The following is a 19,395-nucleotide window of genomic DNA, read 5'->3' on the forward strand; positions in this document are numbered from 1 at the left end:
ACTCTGCATTATTCTATTATTAAGACCACTTGGTGCTAAATTTCTTAAAGAGCCCATTTTAAAATTAACTTCATCTTAAACTCATTTTTACAAGTAAATTCTCAGAAAATTCATTAGTTAAAGAGCTCGGTATTATAATTTTGGGAGGATACACTGTGTTATTAATACATAACAGAAGCTGAGTCTCTGGTTTAAGGCAAAGCCCAACTCAACATTAACTGCCACCTCTATAATGAAAGGTTTCAGAGTAGCGGCCATGTTAATCTGTATTTGCAAAAAGAAAAGGAGTACTTGTGGCACCTTAGAGACTAACCAATTTATTTGAGCATAAGCTTTCGTGAGCTACAGCTCACTTCATCGGATGCATAAAAGTGGAAAATGCAGTGAGGATGTTTTTATACACACAGACCATGAAAAAATGGGTGTTTATCGCTTCAAAAGGTTTTCTCCCCCCGCCCCATCTATAAGCTATTACCGGCAGGAGAGTGGGGTGGGGGGAGAAAACCTTTTGAAGTGATAAACACCCATTTTTTCATGGTCTGTGTGTATAAAAACATCCTCACTGCATTTTCCACTTTTATGCATCCGATGAAGTGAGCTGTAGCTCACGAAAGCTTATGCTCAAATAAATTGGTTAGTCTCTAAGGTGCCATAAGTACTCCTGTTCTTTTCTCTATAATGAAGGAAGTATTTAGAAAAGGATGTGCTGTTTTCTTCTCCTCAGTACAATGTAAAATTAAGTGAATTTTTAATATGAAAGTTTTAAAGTTGACAAAAAATGGCTGCAATCTCTTCATTTAGACACAGTGGCTAATGCACAGTTGGAAACCCCCTTTCTTCTTTGAGGAAATTACCTTGAAGAAAATCCTGTGTCCCATTGTACCTTCAGAAATGATAGTGATTTCCTCCTTGAAGTTTTGCCAGTCCACTTCTCAAAGTGATAGCTCCTCCGTGTTAGAAGAAGCTGATGAGACTATGAAAAGTGTGTAGAAAAAAGGAATTCCAGAGTTGAGCAGTACTGTCTCTGTTAATGAACTGGAGAAGCTGAAGACAACCTCTGTAAATCTGAAAAGACTACGTAAAGCAAAAAGCTGCTGTTGAGCACACAAAGCTACTAGAGACCAGTAAAATTTCCCCTGCTCCCACTCACCCCATGCCACTTTCCTACTTTCAGAACATTGGCATAGCCCCCTAAAAGCAAACTCCCAGGGAAACAGAGTTGCTTCAAATTTCTGGAGAAAAAACCCCATTTGTCCCCAGGCTGAGAGCCCATGATGGCAATGCTTGCTTATGTACTTCATCCCTTACTTTTGAGAGTAGTGTTATTGAAGCCAATCAAAATCCTATACGAAGGACTGCAGGACTGGACTTCTTGATGTCATCCTATTCATTTTTAAAGCATCATCTATATGCAGTTCCAAATTATTATTTATGAAATGTAAAGCTATGTTCAGCTTTGAGTCACTTACATTCCAGACGAGGATGGGTTTAGATAAGGGAATGTAGGACTTCCCTACTAAGATTGTGCCCAGCAGATATGATTACAATTTAGTATTCCTGAATGATAAAATAAATATAAAGGAACATTACAATGGTTTCAAGCCAGATTTTTTTTTTTGGCATTTTTTAGTAGGAACTCTGCACTGTGTACCATGTTGCATATTTTTGTGCACTAATTCTCAGCCTGCTATGCAGTATTGGTTTGCTGACAGCCATCTGCTCAGACCTCATTCGATCTTCCCATTCAACTGCAGTTTGAATTTGGTGGGGTGGGGTACAGTGATGGAACAAACATTTTTTTAGGGAGAATATGAGATTTTGTATAGCTCCTGTGGAAACTTATGTTTTTAAAATGTTATTTCTTACTAAATATGTAAAAATAAAAAATATTAGAAATGAGCTATTCTCTTATATTTTGGGATCAAAAGGAAAAGGTTTAGACCATGTACAATTTTGTGTGTGTATATAAAAATATATATATAATATCTCTGTGAGTGTGGCTATGCAGGCAACAAACAAATAAAATATTAATGTCGTAGGTAGTGCATATGCAACTTGATTCCTCATCCTGTTACAGAGAAAGCTATGACCTATGCAACAAATTGCTACAGTTCAAACATATCTGAATAAAAGCAGCCAGAGAAATTGATAGAGAATTTTCAAGTCTTCCCACAGTATTATGTATAGTTCAAGAGCTTCTGCGTTATTCAAAGTACAGTAAACTCCAATATGTGTTAGTGCACAATCCATTTAATATGCAATTTAATTGTGCAATTTTGGAGGGCTTGTAAGGTACCCATCTAATTGCTGCCTAACAAGATGGTGGGAAGAGTGGGTACAGAGAGAGATATTAAATCAAATAAACCTTTTCTATTAAAATTGGGAGACTGTGTTTCAGAGATCAGAGCAGGGAATTGGGTCTCATGGACTTCCTGGTTCTATCTCTAGTACTCTTGCAAACTCTTCTGCACATCTGCTAGCACAGAACAGCTTGCAGATTGGGAGCCTTATGGTATGACCTAAGGAAAGTAACATCTCTGTTCTGCACTTCAATATGTGTAAAATCAGGCTAAATAATAACTACCTAGCAATGCTATGTTGTGGTTTAATTGATTTGTAAAGGCTGTAGAGATCTTCATATAGAAGTGACTATAGTAATGCACAGCATAATAGGTGGTTTTGTAATATGAAAGAGATGTGACTCTCATTTGTTTTCATCAGCATGTATAAGAATAGCACTATGGTAGTTTTTCAAAATGGCCACAGGCTATTAAGGACGCGAAGAACATAAGAACGGCCATACAGGGCCAGACCAACACTCCATCTAGCCTAGTATCCTGTCTTCTGACAGCGGCCAGTGCTTCATGCTTCAGAGGGAATGAACAGAACAGGGCAATTTATCAAGTGCTCCATTTCCTGTTGTTCAGTGCAGGCTTCTGGCAGTTGCTGATTGTAATGCTACAACCATGTAATACCATGTTGCAATGCTGATTGCCCCATCTCAGAAAATATATATTAGAATTTGAAAAGGTATAAAGAAGGGCAATGAAATGATTAGAGGTAGGGAACAGCTTCCATATGAGGAGAGATTAACAAGAGTGGGACTGTTCATTTTAGAAAACAGATGATTAAGGGGGCATATTATAGAGGTCTATAAAATCATGAATGGCATAGAGAAAGTGAATAGAGAAGTATTATTTACCCCTTCATATAACACAAAAATCAGGGATCACCCAATGAAATTAATAGGCAGCAGGTTTAAAACAAACACATGGAAGTGCTTCACAAAATGCAAGTAAACCTGTGGAAATCATTGCCAGGAGATGTTGTGAAGGCCAAAACTGTAACTGGATTAAAAAAAGAATTAGATAAGTTCGTAGACCATAGGTCCATCAATAACTATTAGCCAAGATGATCAGGGATGCAACCCCATGCTCTGGGTGTCCTTAAACCTTTTACTGATTTATTTTTAATTTGGTGTATACATTTAATTTGAGCCTCTATTCTGGTGTTTTTAAAGTTTCCATGCAGCTTGCAGGTATTTCACTTTTGTGACTGTTCCTTTTGTTTTCCATTTAACTAGCTGCCTCATTTTGTGCAATTTCCATTTTTGAAGAAAAAAGAAAAGGAGTACTTGTGGCACCTTAGAGACTAACCAATTTATTTGAGCATAAGCTTTCGTGAGCTACAGCTCACTTCATCTGATGCATACTGTGGAAAGTACAGAAGATCTTTTTATACACACAAACCATGAAAAAATGAGTATTTACCACTACAAAAGGTTTTCTCTCCCCCCACCCCACTCTCCTGCTGGTAATAGCTTATCTAAAGTGATCACTCTCCTTACAATGTGTATGATAATCAAGGTGGGTCATTTGCAGCACAAATCCAGGGTTTAACAAGAACGTTTGGGGAGGGGGGGGTAGGAAAAAACAAGGGGAAATAGGTTACCTTGCATAATGACTTAGCCACTCCCAGTCTCTATTCAAGCCTAAGTTAATTGTATCCAATTTGCAAATGAATTCCAATTAAACAGTCTCTCGCTGGAGTCTGGATTTGAAGTTTTTCTGTTGTAATATCTCAACTTTCATGTCTGTAATCGCGTGACCAGAGAGATTGAAGTGTTCTTCAACTGGTTTATGAATGTTATAATTCTTGACATCTGATTTGTGTCCATTTATTCTTTTACGTAGAGACTGTCCAGTTTGACCAATGTACTTGGCAGAGGGGCATTGCTGGCACATGATGGCATATATCACATTGGTGGATGTACAGGTGAACGAGCCTCTGATAGTGTGGCTGATGTTATTAGGCCCTGTGATGGTGTCCCCTGAATAGATATGTGGGCACAGATGGCAAAGGGCTTTGTTGCAAGGATAGGTTCCTGGGTTAGTGGTTCTGTTGTGTGGTATGTGGTTGCTGGTGAGTATTTGCTTCAGGTTGGGGGGCTGTCTGTAGGCAAGGACTGGCCTGTCTCCCAAGATTTGTGAGAGTGTTGGGTCATCCTTCAGGATAAGTTGTAGATCCTTAATAATGCGTTGGAGGGGTTTTAGTTGGGGGCTGAAGGTGACGGCTAGTGGCGTTCTGTTATTTAATTTGTTAGGCCTGTCCTGTTGTAGGTGACTTCTGGGAACTCTTCTGGCTCTATCAATCTGTTTCTTCACTTCCGCAGGTGGGTATTGTAGTTGTAACAATGCTTGATAGAGATCTTATAGGTGTTTGTCTCTGTCTGAGGGGTTGGAGCAAATGTGGTTGTATCGCAGAGCTTGGCTGTAGACAATGGATCCTGTGGTGTGGTCAGGGTGAAAGCTGGAGGCATGTAGGTAGGAATAGCGGTCAGTAGGTTTCTGGTATAGGGTGCTGATTATGTGACCATCGTTTATTAGCACCGTAGTGTCCAGGAAGTGGATCTCTTGTGTGGACTGGACCAGGCTGAGGTTGATGGTGGGATGGAAATTGTTGAAATCATGGTGGAATTCCTCAAGGGCTTCTTTTCTATGGTTCAAGATGATGAAGATGTCATCAGTGTAGCGCAAGTAGAGTAGGGGCGTTAGGGGACGAGAGCTGAGGAAGCGTTGTTCTAAGTCAGACATAAAAATGTTGGCATACTGTGGGGCCATGGGGGTACCCATAGCAGTGCCGCTGATTTGAAGGTATACATTGTCCCCAAATGTAAAATAGTTATGGGTAAGAACAAAGTCATAAAGTTCAGCCACCAGGTTAGCCGTGACATTATTGGGGATAGTGTTCTTGACGGCTTGTAGTCCATCTTTGTGTGGAATGTTGGTGTAGAGGGCTTCTACATCCATAGTGGCCAGGATGGTGTTATCAGGAAGATCACTGATGGATTGTAGTTTCCTCAGGAAGTCAGTGGTGCCTCGAAGATAGCTGGGAGTGCTGGTAGCGTAGGGCCTGAGGAGGGAGCCTACATAGCCAGACAATCCTGCTGTCAGGGTGCCAATGCCTGAGATGATGGGGCGCCCAGGATTTCCAGGTTTATGGATCTTGGGTAGTAGATAGAATATCCCAGGTCAGGGTTCCAGGGGTGTGTCTGTGCGGATTTGATCTTGTGGGTTTCTTTGATATTTTCCCACTCAATAAGGAAGTTGAATTTAATTACATTATGGTCTCTACTCCTGAGCGATTCAGCTATATTTACCTGTTGGACCAGATCCTGTGTGTCACTTTGGACTAAATAAAGAATTGTATCTCCCATTGTGGGTTCCAGAACTAGCTGCTCCAAGAAGCTGTCACTTATGGTATCCAGAAATTTAATCTCTGCAGCCCGTCCTAAGGTGACATGTAGCCAGTCAATATGGAGCTAGTTGAAATCTCCCATTATTACCGGGTTGTCTGTTTTTGTAGACTCTGAAATCTGTAATCTCTCTTAGCCTTTCATAATCACCATTACAATCCTGGTCAGATGGTTGATGGTATATTCCTACCGCTGTACTCTTATTATTCAAGCATGGAATTTCTATCTATAGAAATTCTATGGTACAGTTTGATTCATAATTTTTAAATTATATTTGACTCTATGCATTCTTTCAAATACAGTGCTACTCCCCCACCAGCACAGTCTGCTGTCATTCCTATATATTTTGTACTCTAGTATTACTGTGACCCATTGATTATGATCATTCCTCCAAGTTTCTGTGTTGCCTATTATATCCATAGGTGCTGGCACTAGATGTGCTCGGGTGCTGCCACACCCCCTGGCTTGACGTGGTTTTCATTATATACAAGGTTTACAGTTTGGTTCAATGGCTCTCAGCACCCCCACTATAAAATTGTTCCAGCACCTCTGATTATATCAATATCCTCATTTAATTCCAGGCACGCAAGTTCACTCATCTTAGTATTTAAACTTTTTGCTGTTGTAGAGAAGCACTTATCAAATTTGTCAATATTTAGTTTTGCCTTCATGTGAAATAATTGAATGGGACTTGTTTGTCTGACTATTCCTTTTCAGGACTCAAAGAGCTTGGCTTGTTTAGCCTAACCTAAAGAAGACTGAGGGGAGATATGATTGTGCTCTATAAATACTTCAGAGGGATAAATACTAGCGAGGGAGAGGAGTTATTTAAGTTAAGCGCCAATGTGGACACAAATTGGCCATCAACAAGTTTAGGCTTGAAATTAGATGAAAGTTTCTAACCATCAGAGGAGTGATGCTCTGGAACAGTCTTTCAAGGGAAGCAGTGAGGGGCAAAAAGCCTAACTGACTTCAAGACTGAGCTTGACAAGTTTTTGGAGGGGATGGTATGATGAGATTGTCTACAATGGCATTTAGCTGGTCTGCGACTGCTAGCAGCATGTATCTCCAATGGCTGGTGATGGGACACTAGGTGGAGAGGGCTCTGAGTTACTACAGAGAATTCTTTCCCAGGTGTCTGGTTGGTGGGTCTTGATGAAATTCTCAGGGTCCAACTGACCACCATATTTGGGGTGGGAAGGAATTTTTCATGGGTCAGATACCCTGGGGTTTTTTTGCCTTCCTCTGCAGAATGGGACACAAGTTACTTGCAGGTTTAAACTAAAGTAAATGGTGGATTCTGTGTAACTTTAAGTCTTTAAATCATAATTTGAGGACTTTAGTAACTCAGTCAGAGGTTTTGGGTCTATTACAGGAGTGGGTGGGTGAGCTTCTGTGGCCTGCAGTGTGCAGGAGGTCAGACTAGATAATCATGACGGTCCCTTCTGGCCTTAAAGTCTTGAACCTGTGAGTTCCTATCTGTACTTTGTCAGTTTCTGTCCTCTCTTGGTTGCTAGGATATAGAGATCCCCTTTAATAAATCCTCCCCTAAGAGATATATCTGTCCAAATCACATGCTCTTCTGCACCTGTTGGCTTTCCCCCAGGCCTTAGTTTAAAAACTCCATGACCTTTTTAATTTTATATGAATGAATAATGAGTGAATAAGTTCAGTTCAAATAGGAAATGACCTGAATGTTTACCCAGCCCTCAAACTGAACCCATACTGATGAAGCTCAGTTAATTTAAAATTTCCCATCTCTACTCCCTGCTGTCATTTTCCCTTGCATCTTCCCATAAGCAAACTGTTCCTCTGCTCTTTCCAGCCCAATCAAAAGCAGAACTGTTTGAAATCTCTCAAGGAAGCCTGTTATTCCAGCACAGTAACTAGTATTTTGTGAAGTCCAGTATAAACCAATAATTTAGATAGCAAACTGGGAGCAGGGAATACATTTTTGTTTGGAAGGAAAGCAAATGTAGGAAATAGGTAGCATTCTGTCTAGTGCTGTACCAGATTCCACTTTACAAGAATTTGCATGTCAGAGTTTGGTAAGTATGCTTGAGAACTCATATTTGAATATACACTAAAATGTGTGTTGCTACTTTGAAATACAGGGCCAAGTTCTTTAATCATTTTTGCTAAAATCTTGGGGGTTTCATAGATGTAACAGGTGAGTTCTTGTTCCTATGAACAAGAAAATTTTGCCCTGGAGAATTCTGAAAATTTGCAGTGAAGCCACCTTTTTTTTGATGGAAAGATGTTTCAGTATTGCAGAAACCAGTGGAAAAAAATAAAGGTAAATTACAGAGGGCTTGCTTTCCACATCTGCCATGCACATATAACCGCAGCCACCAGAACCACGGCAGGAAGTAGCCTGGGGGGACTAGCCATAGTCCCGGACATAGGCAGCGTGTTGTGGTTGGATCCCCGCTGACCTCAGTGGTGGAACCCTTTGCCACTATTAGGGTCCTGAGCTGGGATCCGGTGGAGTAGGGAGGTACCAGTTCCCCCACCCTAGGCTGACACCTTCCCCTCAGGGGGCGGCCCACTACCCTGTGAATCAGGGATGCCTCATTGACTCTGGCTGCCAGGCTTGCCTACTCTGCCACCCGGGGACTCCTCAGAGACTCTGGCCACTAGTCCTGCTTACCCTGCGAACTAGGGAACCACTTTTGACTCCGGCCATTAGGCCTTGAGACCCTGCGAATCAGAGACCCCCTATAGGCTCAGAACACTAGGTCTTGACCCTGCGAACCAGAGAGTCGCTACTGACTCTGACCATTAGGCCTTATTGCCCTGTGATGCAGGACAATCTTATCAGTGTAAGACCATCAGGCGTCCTACCCCAAAGAAATGGGCGCTCAAGGGACGGTATGTACTCACCCCACACTGGACGGAAACCCCCACCCCATCACAATGGCCCCTTGCGCTGATGGTCATTCCATCAGTGCAGTAGTCTCTTTCCCCATAATTCATGGTGCTTCCTCTTTGTGAGTTCGCTCTGACTGTGTTGTTGTATGGCTCCCCCCACTTCTGAGGTATCAAAGTCTCACCAGGCCAGCTGTCCAGATGGCACCTCCAGCAGTCCTGCACCACTTCCCAGTGGCTGGGAGGAAGAAACCATGCCCTTCCTCTACACTGGGTTCCATTCCAGAGACCCTATAACCAGTAGCCAAGGTCTATACAATCACCATCCATGCTGCTGGTTCCCTGGGTTGCTTCCTACCCTGCCTTCTCAGTCTTTCTTTCTTTGCAACTCCCCTGGGTGACCCTCCTTCCAGGGCTAGGATCCCAGACTTATTCTCCCACTTGGGTTTCCTCCTCCCCACTCTCTCTGCTCCCAGAGAGTAACTGCAGACCTCCCTGCTATAGCCACCTCACTACTACCAACTTCCTCTCTTTATATTTCTTGCCCAATCTTTGTTGTTGTTTCGTCATTGTCTCCCCGCCTGCGACTAGGCTCCATCAGCAATTAGTATTTATGAATCTCAGGGCCTCCCTTCAGGTACAACTGTAAAGGTTAATTGGCCTCTTCTGGGCCACCTTAACCCCTTCAGGTCCGATATGGGGTGAATACCCCATCACAGATGGGTTATTGGGTAAAGTCCTGGGTGTGCTGAACTCATAGAGTGTTCTGTCATCAACTGCAATAGGGACGAGACTTCATCCATTTTGCTGCCACAGGTCTGAGAGACGAGATCTGGGTTCTTTTCATAGCTTTGTGGCAGACTTCCAGTGTGGTGATCAAGTATCTGTGTGACCCAGTATCTCTTTGTGACTCAGTTCCCAGTCTGTAAAATTGGGGTACTTGAGGCATTGTATGGTTAAGCCAATAAAGTTTATATGGTCCTTTGAGATATTTGGATCTCAGGGGCCATAGAAGTGTACTAGAAAATATCACTAGATAATCAATAGTTCCTTTTCCAGATGCCCCCACTAGTTATAAGCATTGTGAGCAGTCTTGTTTAGTGCTAGAAAACACCGGTTACTTTGAGTTTCATGCTATGTATTTTGATTTGAAGATGAAAATACTATTTTAAAAAAGGTATTGTCCTACAGTACAAAGAGAGAAATTTGCTTGGGATTTTAAAGCAAACAAAACAACTCTCGCAACTTTCCACTTTCTTTTGAAGGAGAGAAGAGAGCGGGACTATTTATTCATTGCACTATATGAACTGTAAGAGCAGCAAACGTGAACTGGAACTACAGTATGTGCTCTCTGATTTTGTTTGCAGCTGTGTAAATGAGTTTAGTGTCAATTTTTCCAGTCTGCAAGCACTGTCATGTCTGGACAGTTATTTTTTTCAAATTGGAGTTATTTTCCAGTTGTCTAAAACTCTTCATCTACATTGTGGATCGAGTGCATTAAGTTACTCCCCATGGGGCACAGCTGGAAGCCATTCTTTGCTGCAACATTTTGTTTTGTTTTGTCCCAGTTTTTTTCTACCCACTGTGTTCCCACACACTAGCATAGCTTAGTACTACAACAGACAAGTATCTCTTTTTTCCCCCCACTGACACTTCTTAGAACATCTTAAATAGGCATGTTCTCTTTTGTCTTTTTAATACAAATTCAGTGGCAAACAGCTTTGCTTGCTTGCATTAAGATTTCAAAGTACTTTGCAGACTAGGAAGGCTGGTTTGAAAAGTTTGACACATTTAGGCAGACTGTTTTCTTTTGCTGCTTTGAAGAGATGAGAAATGTTTTGAGAAAAAAATTGAAGGAAGTACACTGTGTCCAGTAGTTGTGTGTTAAAAGAAAGCATGGGGACACTGGTCTCCGTAGAACTTTCTTTAAGAAAAAAATGGTAACAAAACCTTTAGGTGCTTTATGAAATATTAATGAATACCATAAATAGTAAACTCTTTGGGGGCAGGGACTGCTGTTTTCTGTCTGTTTGTACAAGTCCTAGCAAAATGGGATGCTGACCTGGCTGTGATCTAGGTGCTACCACAGTCTAAATGTTAAATAATACATACACATATATAGTACAATCAAGTGTTTCTTAGTACTGAATGTAAGGCTTTCTCTATGAACCTCCCCGTGCCATCTGCTATCAACCAAATTAAAGGCAATGTCTAGGGGATTGGTCTGACTGCAATTATTTGCAATGAACTGGTTATGTGAAAAACAAAATAAAACCAAAAAATATGTTCTAAATGTCAAAATAGCATATGTTAGAGCGGTTAGAAGATTAACATGAAAGGTATTTTCTGTATTTACTTGGATTCGTATCCACATTTGTAAAAAACAGATTTCAGTATGTGCTCCTTGACACATTTTAAAAATAGTTATGCTAGTAAACTGCTCCAGAGACCACCACCAATTTGTGCCCAACAATTAACATATAATCATCCAACAGTTGAAGAGATAGTTAACATATTTGATTTACCACCAGAGTCCTCCCAGCCCCTCACAATTAGGAAAATCAGCTGGGTTTTGCAGGGGGTGCTGAAGGCCAACCAGCTAGGACTATTTTGGACCACGCTGGGAGTGAGTTGAACAGCTGAGAGGGATCCTTACAGAAAATATGCTGCACTGGCTACCTTCTCCTTTTATGAATGGGGCTCCAGATCAGGTGTCTTTGCTGATCTCAACTGTGGTCTTGTAGCATAGGGAGAGAGGCTCTTCTACGTACGTAGGTAATAGGATCGTGCCAAGATGTCCATTCCATTGATACTCATTGAGGTGAATTTTACAAGTCCAGGGGGTACTGAGAAAATCTTAAGTAGACAAAGGAGAAACATTTGGAATCTAGGTCCTTATGTTTCCTTCTGTAATGAGGCATAGAGAGCAGCAAATACAAAATAAAATGAGGAAGATAGTGGATGGGGGAGAGCCGTGTCTTTTGCAGCATATTTATCTTCTCATGAAGAACCTGTTGAGGATTCAAAACAGCAGCTAGTGAAGTCAGGGCTCCATTAATGTGTAGGCATATTGTGATGTGAGGGAATAAAATGGATAACAGTTACTCTGTGACATTATGACACATAATAAGTATTAGAGACAATAGTATTATGGTAGCACCAAGAGATCCCAAACAAAACTAGGGCCCCATTGTGCTAGGCACTGTACAAACACATAGTGAGAAACAGTCTTAGCCCTGAAAAGCTTGCAGTCTAAATAGACAAGATAGACAAGGTTGTGGGTGTTTTGGGGAAGGAAGGATTATTGACCAAATTTGCAGTGCTGAAAGTAATTTAAAGGATTTACCGGTACTCCAGAGTCCTGAGCAGGGGGGCGTGGCCTCAACCGGAAGAGGCCATGGCCTTTAAATACCCGGGCCCTTTAAATCAATATTTAAAGGTCCCGGGGCTGTGGCTGGGAACCCCAGGGCCTTAAAATCACTCCTGGAGCTACCAGCTGCAGAGGCGGCTGGGAGCCCCAGGGCTCAGGGGCAATTTAAAGGGCCCGGGGCTCCCCACAGCAGCCGGAGCCCCAGCCCTTTCAATCACCGCCGGAGCCCTGCCACTGCTATCCCGGGGCCCCAGGAGCGGGGCTCGGGCAGCGCTTTAAAGGGCCTGGGGCTGTGGCCACTGTGGGGAGCCCTGGCCCTTTAAGTCACCACCGGAGCCCCGCTGCTGGAGCCCTGGGGCCCGGGCAGTGCTTTAAAGGGCCTGGGGCTCCCCGCAGCGGCCGGAGCCCCTGGCCCTTTAAATCACTGCTGGAGCCCTGCCGCCGCTACCCCGGGGCTTCGGCAGTGGGGAGCCCCAGGCCCTTTAAATCGCCAGCCTGGGGAAGCCAGACCGGTCCAGCATGGTGTACTGGTTCTTGCTGGTATGCCGTACCATACCATACCGGCTTACTTTCACATCTGCAAATTTGTGAGGCCTTAGATCAGGGGTGGGCAAACTACTGCCCACGGGCCAGATCCAGCCCCTCAGGGCTTTGGATCCAGCCTGCGGGATTGCACCCCCCCGTGGTGCCTCAGGCCCCGCGCTGCTCTCAGAAGTGGCCGGCACCACATCCCTGGTACCCGGGGGTGGAGGAGGGGGCAGAGGGCTCCATACATTGCCTTTGCCTCCAGGCACCGCCCTCCGCAGCTCCCATTGGCCAGCCAATGGGAGCTTCAGGGGAGGTACCTGGAGGCTTGGCAAGGGCAGCAAGCAGAGCCCTGTGCCCCACTTCCCCCTAGGGGCCGTGCAGGGCCGTAATGCTGGCCGCTTCCTGGAGCAGCGCAGCGTGGGGCCAGGGCAGGCAGGCAGGTAGCCTGCCCTGGCCCTGGTGCATGCCACTGCCACCCTGGAGCTGCTTTAGGGAAGCGGCGCCAGGCCGGAGCCACTTTAGGTAAGTGGCGCCGGTCCGGAGCCCGAACCCCTCCTGCACCCCGCCCCCCAACTCCCTGCCCTAAGACCCCTGCCTGCACCTCACACCCCTCCTGCACTGCAACTCCCTGCCTTGAGCCCCCTGCCACAGTCCCCACGCCTCCTGCACCCCAACCTCCTTTCCTGAGCCCCCTCATATACCCTACACCCCTCCTCTGCCCCAATCCCTTGCCCTGAGCCTGTTCCTGCACACTGCACCTCTTCCCACACTCCGCACTCCCTCCCACACCCCAACCCTCTGCCCCAGCCCTGTATACAATTTCCCCACCCAGATGTGGTCCTCAGCCCAAAAAGTTTGCGCACCCCTGCCTTAGACTCAACTTGGTGGCCTTTCTCTGTTTGGATGTATTGTGATAACTTCTGAATGCTGCAGCTAATCAAGTCCAAAAATTTGGGGGATGTTCTAGGCATCAATGGGCAGAATCCTACTGATTTTGTGGAAATTGGAAAACCTGAAGGGGAAAGTGGGGGACACTTACAGCCCCTGGCATATGGCTAGCAGACAAATCAGCTTCAACAAGGTCCGTAATTGTGTATAGACCAATGATCCAGTTCATGGCACTCTTTAACACCTTCCAGTATAACATCATCTCCCATCTCAGCTCTGTCCATCTTCCCAATAAGGTTTTAAAATGTCGACAGCCTGAAAATGGAAAGAAAGGAGGAGAAGAAGAATGGTGTGTGGGCAATGGGGTGAGCATATGGAGATCATGGTGGGTGGGAGGGTGGAGAATGGGAGACCTTGCTGGGAGAGAGTTGGGGGGGGGGCACCCAGAGGCCCTAGTATAAGAGGAAGAAGAAATTATTATTTGTATTACCCTAATGCATATGGGGGACCCCCAGAGAATGGTTGGTGCAGACCTGACTATGGGGGAGGGGTGTGCACACAGAATCACTGTCAGTGGGGGAAATAGGGGGCACACAGAACCTCTGATGGAAGGAGAATGGGGGACCCTGGTATGTGGTGGAAAGGGGAATGGGGGGCCGCACAGAACCCATGGCATGAAGGCATTGCAGGGAAGCCTTGACATAGAAGGAGATGAGAGGGTGGCGCACAGGGAGTTTGTGGAGCAGGGAATGGAGGGATGAAAGGAGCCTGTGGTGTGCGCAGTGAGCTCAACCTGCAGAAGCAACAAAGCATGTGACCCCCTCTTTATCCTCATTTTACAGCTGGGCAACTGTGTCACAGAAAGACCAAGTGACTTGCCCAAAAATCACACAGAGGTTGTTGCAGAACCAGAAATTGAACCCAAATCCCTTGAGTCCCAGGTCAGTGGCTTAACCACAAATCTTCCTTCCTCTCCTGCCCCTCAGCCTAATTGTCAGAATTTGGCAGGTTTTTCACAGTGAAGCTGTTCTCTGCCAAGGGCGGGAGGGAGGGAAAAAGGGGAAGGCATGACTAATTTGTCCATTGCCAGCCTGCGGGCTGAGAGAGCCAGGCTGACAGAGGTGAGCCTTGACTTACAGGGCCTGACTCTCCAACACTTGGCACCTCATGTGGTAGTTTTACATGCACTGTGCAAATGGATATAAAACATTTTCATTCTTATTTAGTAGTACGTTAAACCTTCTTTGCACAGGTGCAAATGACTACCTACGGATCCAGGCAGTGAGGAATCAGTTCCACAGAGTAGTATCAAGGGGTTGTCCCTAAGCAGCAAAGGTCTTTAGGGCTGCAAAGCTGGAATTTTTCTGCAGATTCCCAGATTTTCCTTTCTCTTTATTGGAGCTCGCTGGGTGAGATTCCTTCTGAGAGACAGTTTGGAGGAAACTCAACAAGATGAGCCTCAGTATGTAGGGCTCTCTTGCCTCTTTCTCACTGGCTTTGGAGGGAGAGTGTGATGTGAACCTTTTGGAAAATGTAAACAGTCTGTATCAGTACCACAAATGTGTTTAAATCTCCGTTTTAAATTCAAAGGACCTTTTTATAAGACTCGAGCCAACCAGTGCTTTCCATTTGTGGGTTGCTCGAATTGCGTGCTTGTATCAGAAAAGTATGGTACATCCTGGGTGCTATGAGTCAGTCTAAATGGCAAGGCTCCCCACTTCCAGCACACTTACAAGTAGACTGCATCTTAAAAGCACAGCAGTGCTTCGGGAGGGAGTGGCTGGAGAGGGGCATTGCTGCAAGGAGAGCTTGAATTCTTTCTGTGGCTTGTGGAGAGAACTTGCTGCTGTCCTGTGAAAGGCTGCAGTGTGAACAACCTTGTGTGCCTGGAAAACCCTGCTGGGTGGTGCAGAAGGAGAGAATCACCCCTTAGTTTGGACCAACTCAACATGGCTGAGAGGAGTTACAGCTCCATGCTAGAGCACCACTAATGGTAGTCTCCAGAAAAGGAGTAGGGGATAGACATCTGATCCTACCTCTTCCTGCTCCTTTTGAGGAGGCTAACATCATTGATGATGCTCGTATAGAATCATGCCACTCTCCGCCATGTTGGGGTCCCCCAAACTAAGCCATGAAGGCTCCATATGCCTGACCCCATACATCTGCACAAGGGAAAGAAGCAGGATAACCATATATCTGGCTTTAAAAGCAGGTTCATATTTTGTCCAAATAATGTATAAATAAATTGCAGTACATATAGGGTGATCAGATGTCCCGATTTATAGGAACAGTCCTGATATTTGGGGCTTTTTCATATATAGGTGCCTATTACCCCCCAACCCCTGTCCCGATTTTTCATGCTTGCTGTCTGGTCACCCTAAGTACATAGATTCTGGGTGCTGTTCTTTGGGACTTGGCAATGTCTTCTGCATCCAAAATTCAAAATGCAAACTGGGAGTCACAGAAGGTGCACCCTAGGAAAAATACGTTCATTGCTTCTCAATATTTCAAAAGCATAACAACAAACTTAATATTAAATTGCACAAATGCAGCCCAACCTGTAGGAAAGATTACTATCATTTTGGCTCTAAAAATGGCCTCTCTGGCAATCAACACCTGAGGCTAACAGGCTTTTGTCAAGAGAGAGAACCTGTGATCTGCCCCATAAAAATTACACTTCGTGTTCTAAAATGTCAACCTAAATGAAAAAATAACCAACACCCTTTTGAAAGAAGGGCTGGCTACGTAAAACAGTATTCAAATATGTGTTTATCAACTGTGATAAAATCCGAGCTCCAAAGCTGGGTGACTCAATAGCAACAAACCCCAAATGCTGGGTAAGTGGCAGAAGTATGCATACATTTTGTGCAACTTCTGTGCTCTTCCTGTCAGCTCCATTCTTATGAGCGAGCAGGGAATTGAAAGTGACAAGTTTTCTTCTCTCTGAACCACTGGGACCTTAACAGTGTCTCTTTAATAAAACATCTAACAAATGATGATTAAGGCTCTGCCTCATATAATAATAAATATCTATCTCTTATATAACATTTTCACTAGTAGGTTTCAAAGTAGTTCGTGTGTGTAAATTTAACACCACAACACACATGTGCATATATCAAGTGCGTGTATAAATAAAATATTGTGTGTGAATGCTTACAACATAGTGTGAATGTATATTTGTAAAAGTGAGCGAGAGACGGGCATGCTGTAGTCTTTTTCTGCTGCTATCTGTCACCTTCCACATTACTTCTCAGGTTTTATTTTCACCAGATCATGTGCTGGAATTCTTTTCGTACAGTACTATATTCTCTTCTTATGCTGGGCTCCCATTTGAGGAAGCTAGTTGTACTCAAAGCAGAGTGCCAGTCTTCATGTTGTGGCTAACTGAGCACAGGCTTTTATGTTATTAACATTACACAGCCTCAACATGGAATAAGGAGGCAGTAAGTCAAGTGGTTCTACAGTTGTTCACAATTCATTTGCACTTGCAACGCTTACTGTCTGTCGCAAGCAACCCTATTGTAGAGAGCAATAACTATCACTGAACACTTTGAATAAAAATACAATGGATATAACAATATAGATTTTAAAATGTAATGAAAATGGGCTGTAATCTGTAAAGAAGCAGCAAGCTGCAAACTCAATAAAATCTCAGCTATTGATTGACTGATTGTACAAATTGGACAAGTTACTAACTAATTGGATGCCTTACTCGAGCAATATGTTTAACATGGTTTTAAAGTGAGCCAGAGAGTCACTAACTTATGTCAAAAGATAACTGTACCATGACCACTGAGCTCTGTAATTAAATGGCAAACAGGTTAATTGCAGGGACCGTCAGGAGAACAGAGTTAGCAGATCAAAAGGAATCAGCTGCATGATGTTGTATTAATTCAGCTAGCACAGTACATCAAGGAAAAGGAAGAGAGTCATTCCAAACGAGTTTCATAAATGTGCAATAATTTCAAGACCCGTTTTGGCAAAGGACCTATTTTGAGGTTAGGTTTATGCTCTTTAAAATTGGCAGCCGATTACACTGTCTAGAACCAGGCAAGAGGCAGGCAGACATTGGTGCAAATCTCCAGACAGATCTGTCAATGCCCCAATCCAAACTATTTCCACCTGTGTTTATTTTCGTTATATTGCAGTTATGGCAGTTTTGAGGAAGCAAACTGCTTTCTAGCATGGAAGGTTCATGTGTAAGCTCAACCCACCAACCACATCAGTTTGCCTCCGCAAATCATTTTTTTTCCCCTACAGCTCACTGGATTCGATCAGCATTTGGTGGAAAGGGGAGTAGACTTTACTGAATGATTGTTCGTCAAAGGATTTATAATCTTTATAATCTTTGCTGTGGGGTTCCTCTTATAGGCCTTGAGTCAGGCAAACACATGCTTAAGTGCTTTGCTGAATGAGGATCACAGTGTGCAATACGACAGGTTTCAGAGTAGCAGCCGTGTTAGTCTGTATTTGCAAAAAGAACAGGAGGACTTGTGGCACCTTAGAGACTAACAAATTTGTTTGAGCATGAGCTTTCGTGAGTTGCATCCGATGAAGTGGGCTGTAGCTCACAAAAGCTTATGCTCAAACAAATTTGTTAGTCTCTAAGGTGCCACAAGTCCTCCTTTTCTTTCAGTGTGCAATACATATAGCAATATGTACATTGTACACACACACAAAAAACCCCAACAACTATCAAAACAATACTGCACACACAATTCTCTCCCTGAGGAGAGGATGAGAGAGAGAACAAACCACATGTGACAGATGTCAGCCTTGTTGCCTGTTGGAAAGTGCTCAGATATAATTGTGATGAAAGTGGTCTAAGAACCTATATAGAACAATAATACAGTGAAAATGTAACACAAATTGTACAGTGTATGCAAGGCAAGATGGGTAATGTTCCGCCATGGAGATGAAAATAGAGTGTAAGAAGTTGCACAGAAGTTGAAGGTGTGATTCAAATAATGTCCAACTTGTCAGTCACTGGAGAGTTTGGATTGCTTATAATATCATTTCTTGATACTTTGAGTAAGCTACTTTGTCCAACTTTTCAAGTAATACAACAGTAGTATGTTTTCAGATGTATGTAACTACAAGATATTTTTTGTAATCAGATTTTAGAAGGTCGTAAGCATGATGACACTATTAGTAATGGCTTTAATCAGATGTCTGAAATCTAGATTGAAAAATGGGAAAGTATTTGATGTCGGCATTGCATTCTTCAGTATATATACAGCCTTGAATGTTTGGTCTTTTGCTTTATTGCCTTAAAAAGGCTAAATATGTAGTATATACATTTCTGTTTCTACTGAACTCGTCCTGTCCTCACTTCTGTTGTTTTCCCCCCCCAGGATTATTTCCAGCAGTGCTGAACCTGGCTGTCAATGCTATCATCACAACCAATGCTACCTGTGGAGAAAAAGGCTCTGAAATGTATTGCAAACTAGTTGAACATGTACCTGGGCAACCGGCAAGAAACCCCCCCCAGTGTCGTATTTGTGACCAGAACAGTAGGGTTCCACATCGTATGTATGAGATTTTGTTATGTTAATAGACATGCTCTTCTATGGGAGTTTGGTCTAGGTTCATTCATGTTCAGGGACTTTGTGACCAAACGACTGGCAGTGGGTGGGGAGCGGAGGAGGAAGAATAAACTCTAGCTCATTGGCTTGATTACTTTGGAAAATTCCTCTTGTTCTGAGTAAAACAAATATTTTGTCCCTGGGCTAGTTTTGCAAAATTCTTACCTGTAAATTAAATTAAACTTTTTGGGACAAAGAGTGCTTAAAGTTCAGCAACTAAATCCATTATTATAGATAATAATGCTCTCACTGAGTTAATATGGATTTGTGTTTGCTCGACATACATGAAAATCAGGCCATTTTATAAGGTACCTAAATATGGGATTAATTTTAATCAGAAAATTCTGATCTTTTTGAATCATTTACAAAATTTTAATTTGTGGGTAAGGCCAATTTTATTT

The 19,395-nt window shown here is 43.3% G+C and overlaps 1 protein-coding gene across 3 annotated transcripts in view; it reads left to right on the top strand.

Annotated features, from left to right (window-relative positions):
* LAMA2 (laminin subunit alpha 2) overlaps nt 1-19,395 on the top strand; it is a 455,577-nt gene that overhangs the window by 107,523 nt on the left and 328,659 nt on the right. For all 3 annotated transcript variants that reach the window (XM_073337269.1, XM_073337270.1, XM_073337271.1), the window contains exon 2: nt 18,764-18,937. In XM_073337269.1, the coding sequence (XP_073193370.1) occupies nt 18,764-18,937 (174 nt within the window). The remainder of the gene's footprint in view (nt 1-18,763; nt 18,938-19,395) is intronic.

The sequence above is a fragment of the Lepidochelys kempii genome, chromosome 3, assembly GCF_965140265.1.
Source record: "Lepidochelys kempii isolate rLepKem1 chromosome 3, rLepKem1.hap2, whole genome shotgun sequence".
Lineage (NCBI taxonomy): Eukaryota > Metazoa > Chordata > Testudines > Cheloniidae > Lepidochelys > Lepidochelys kempii.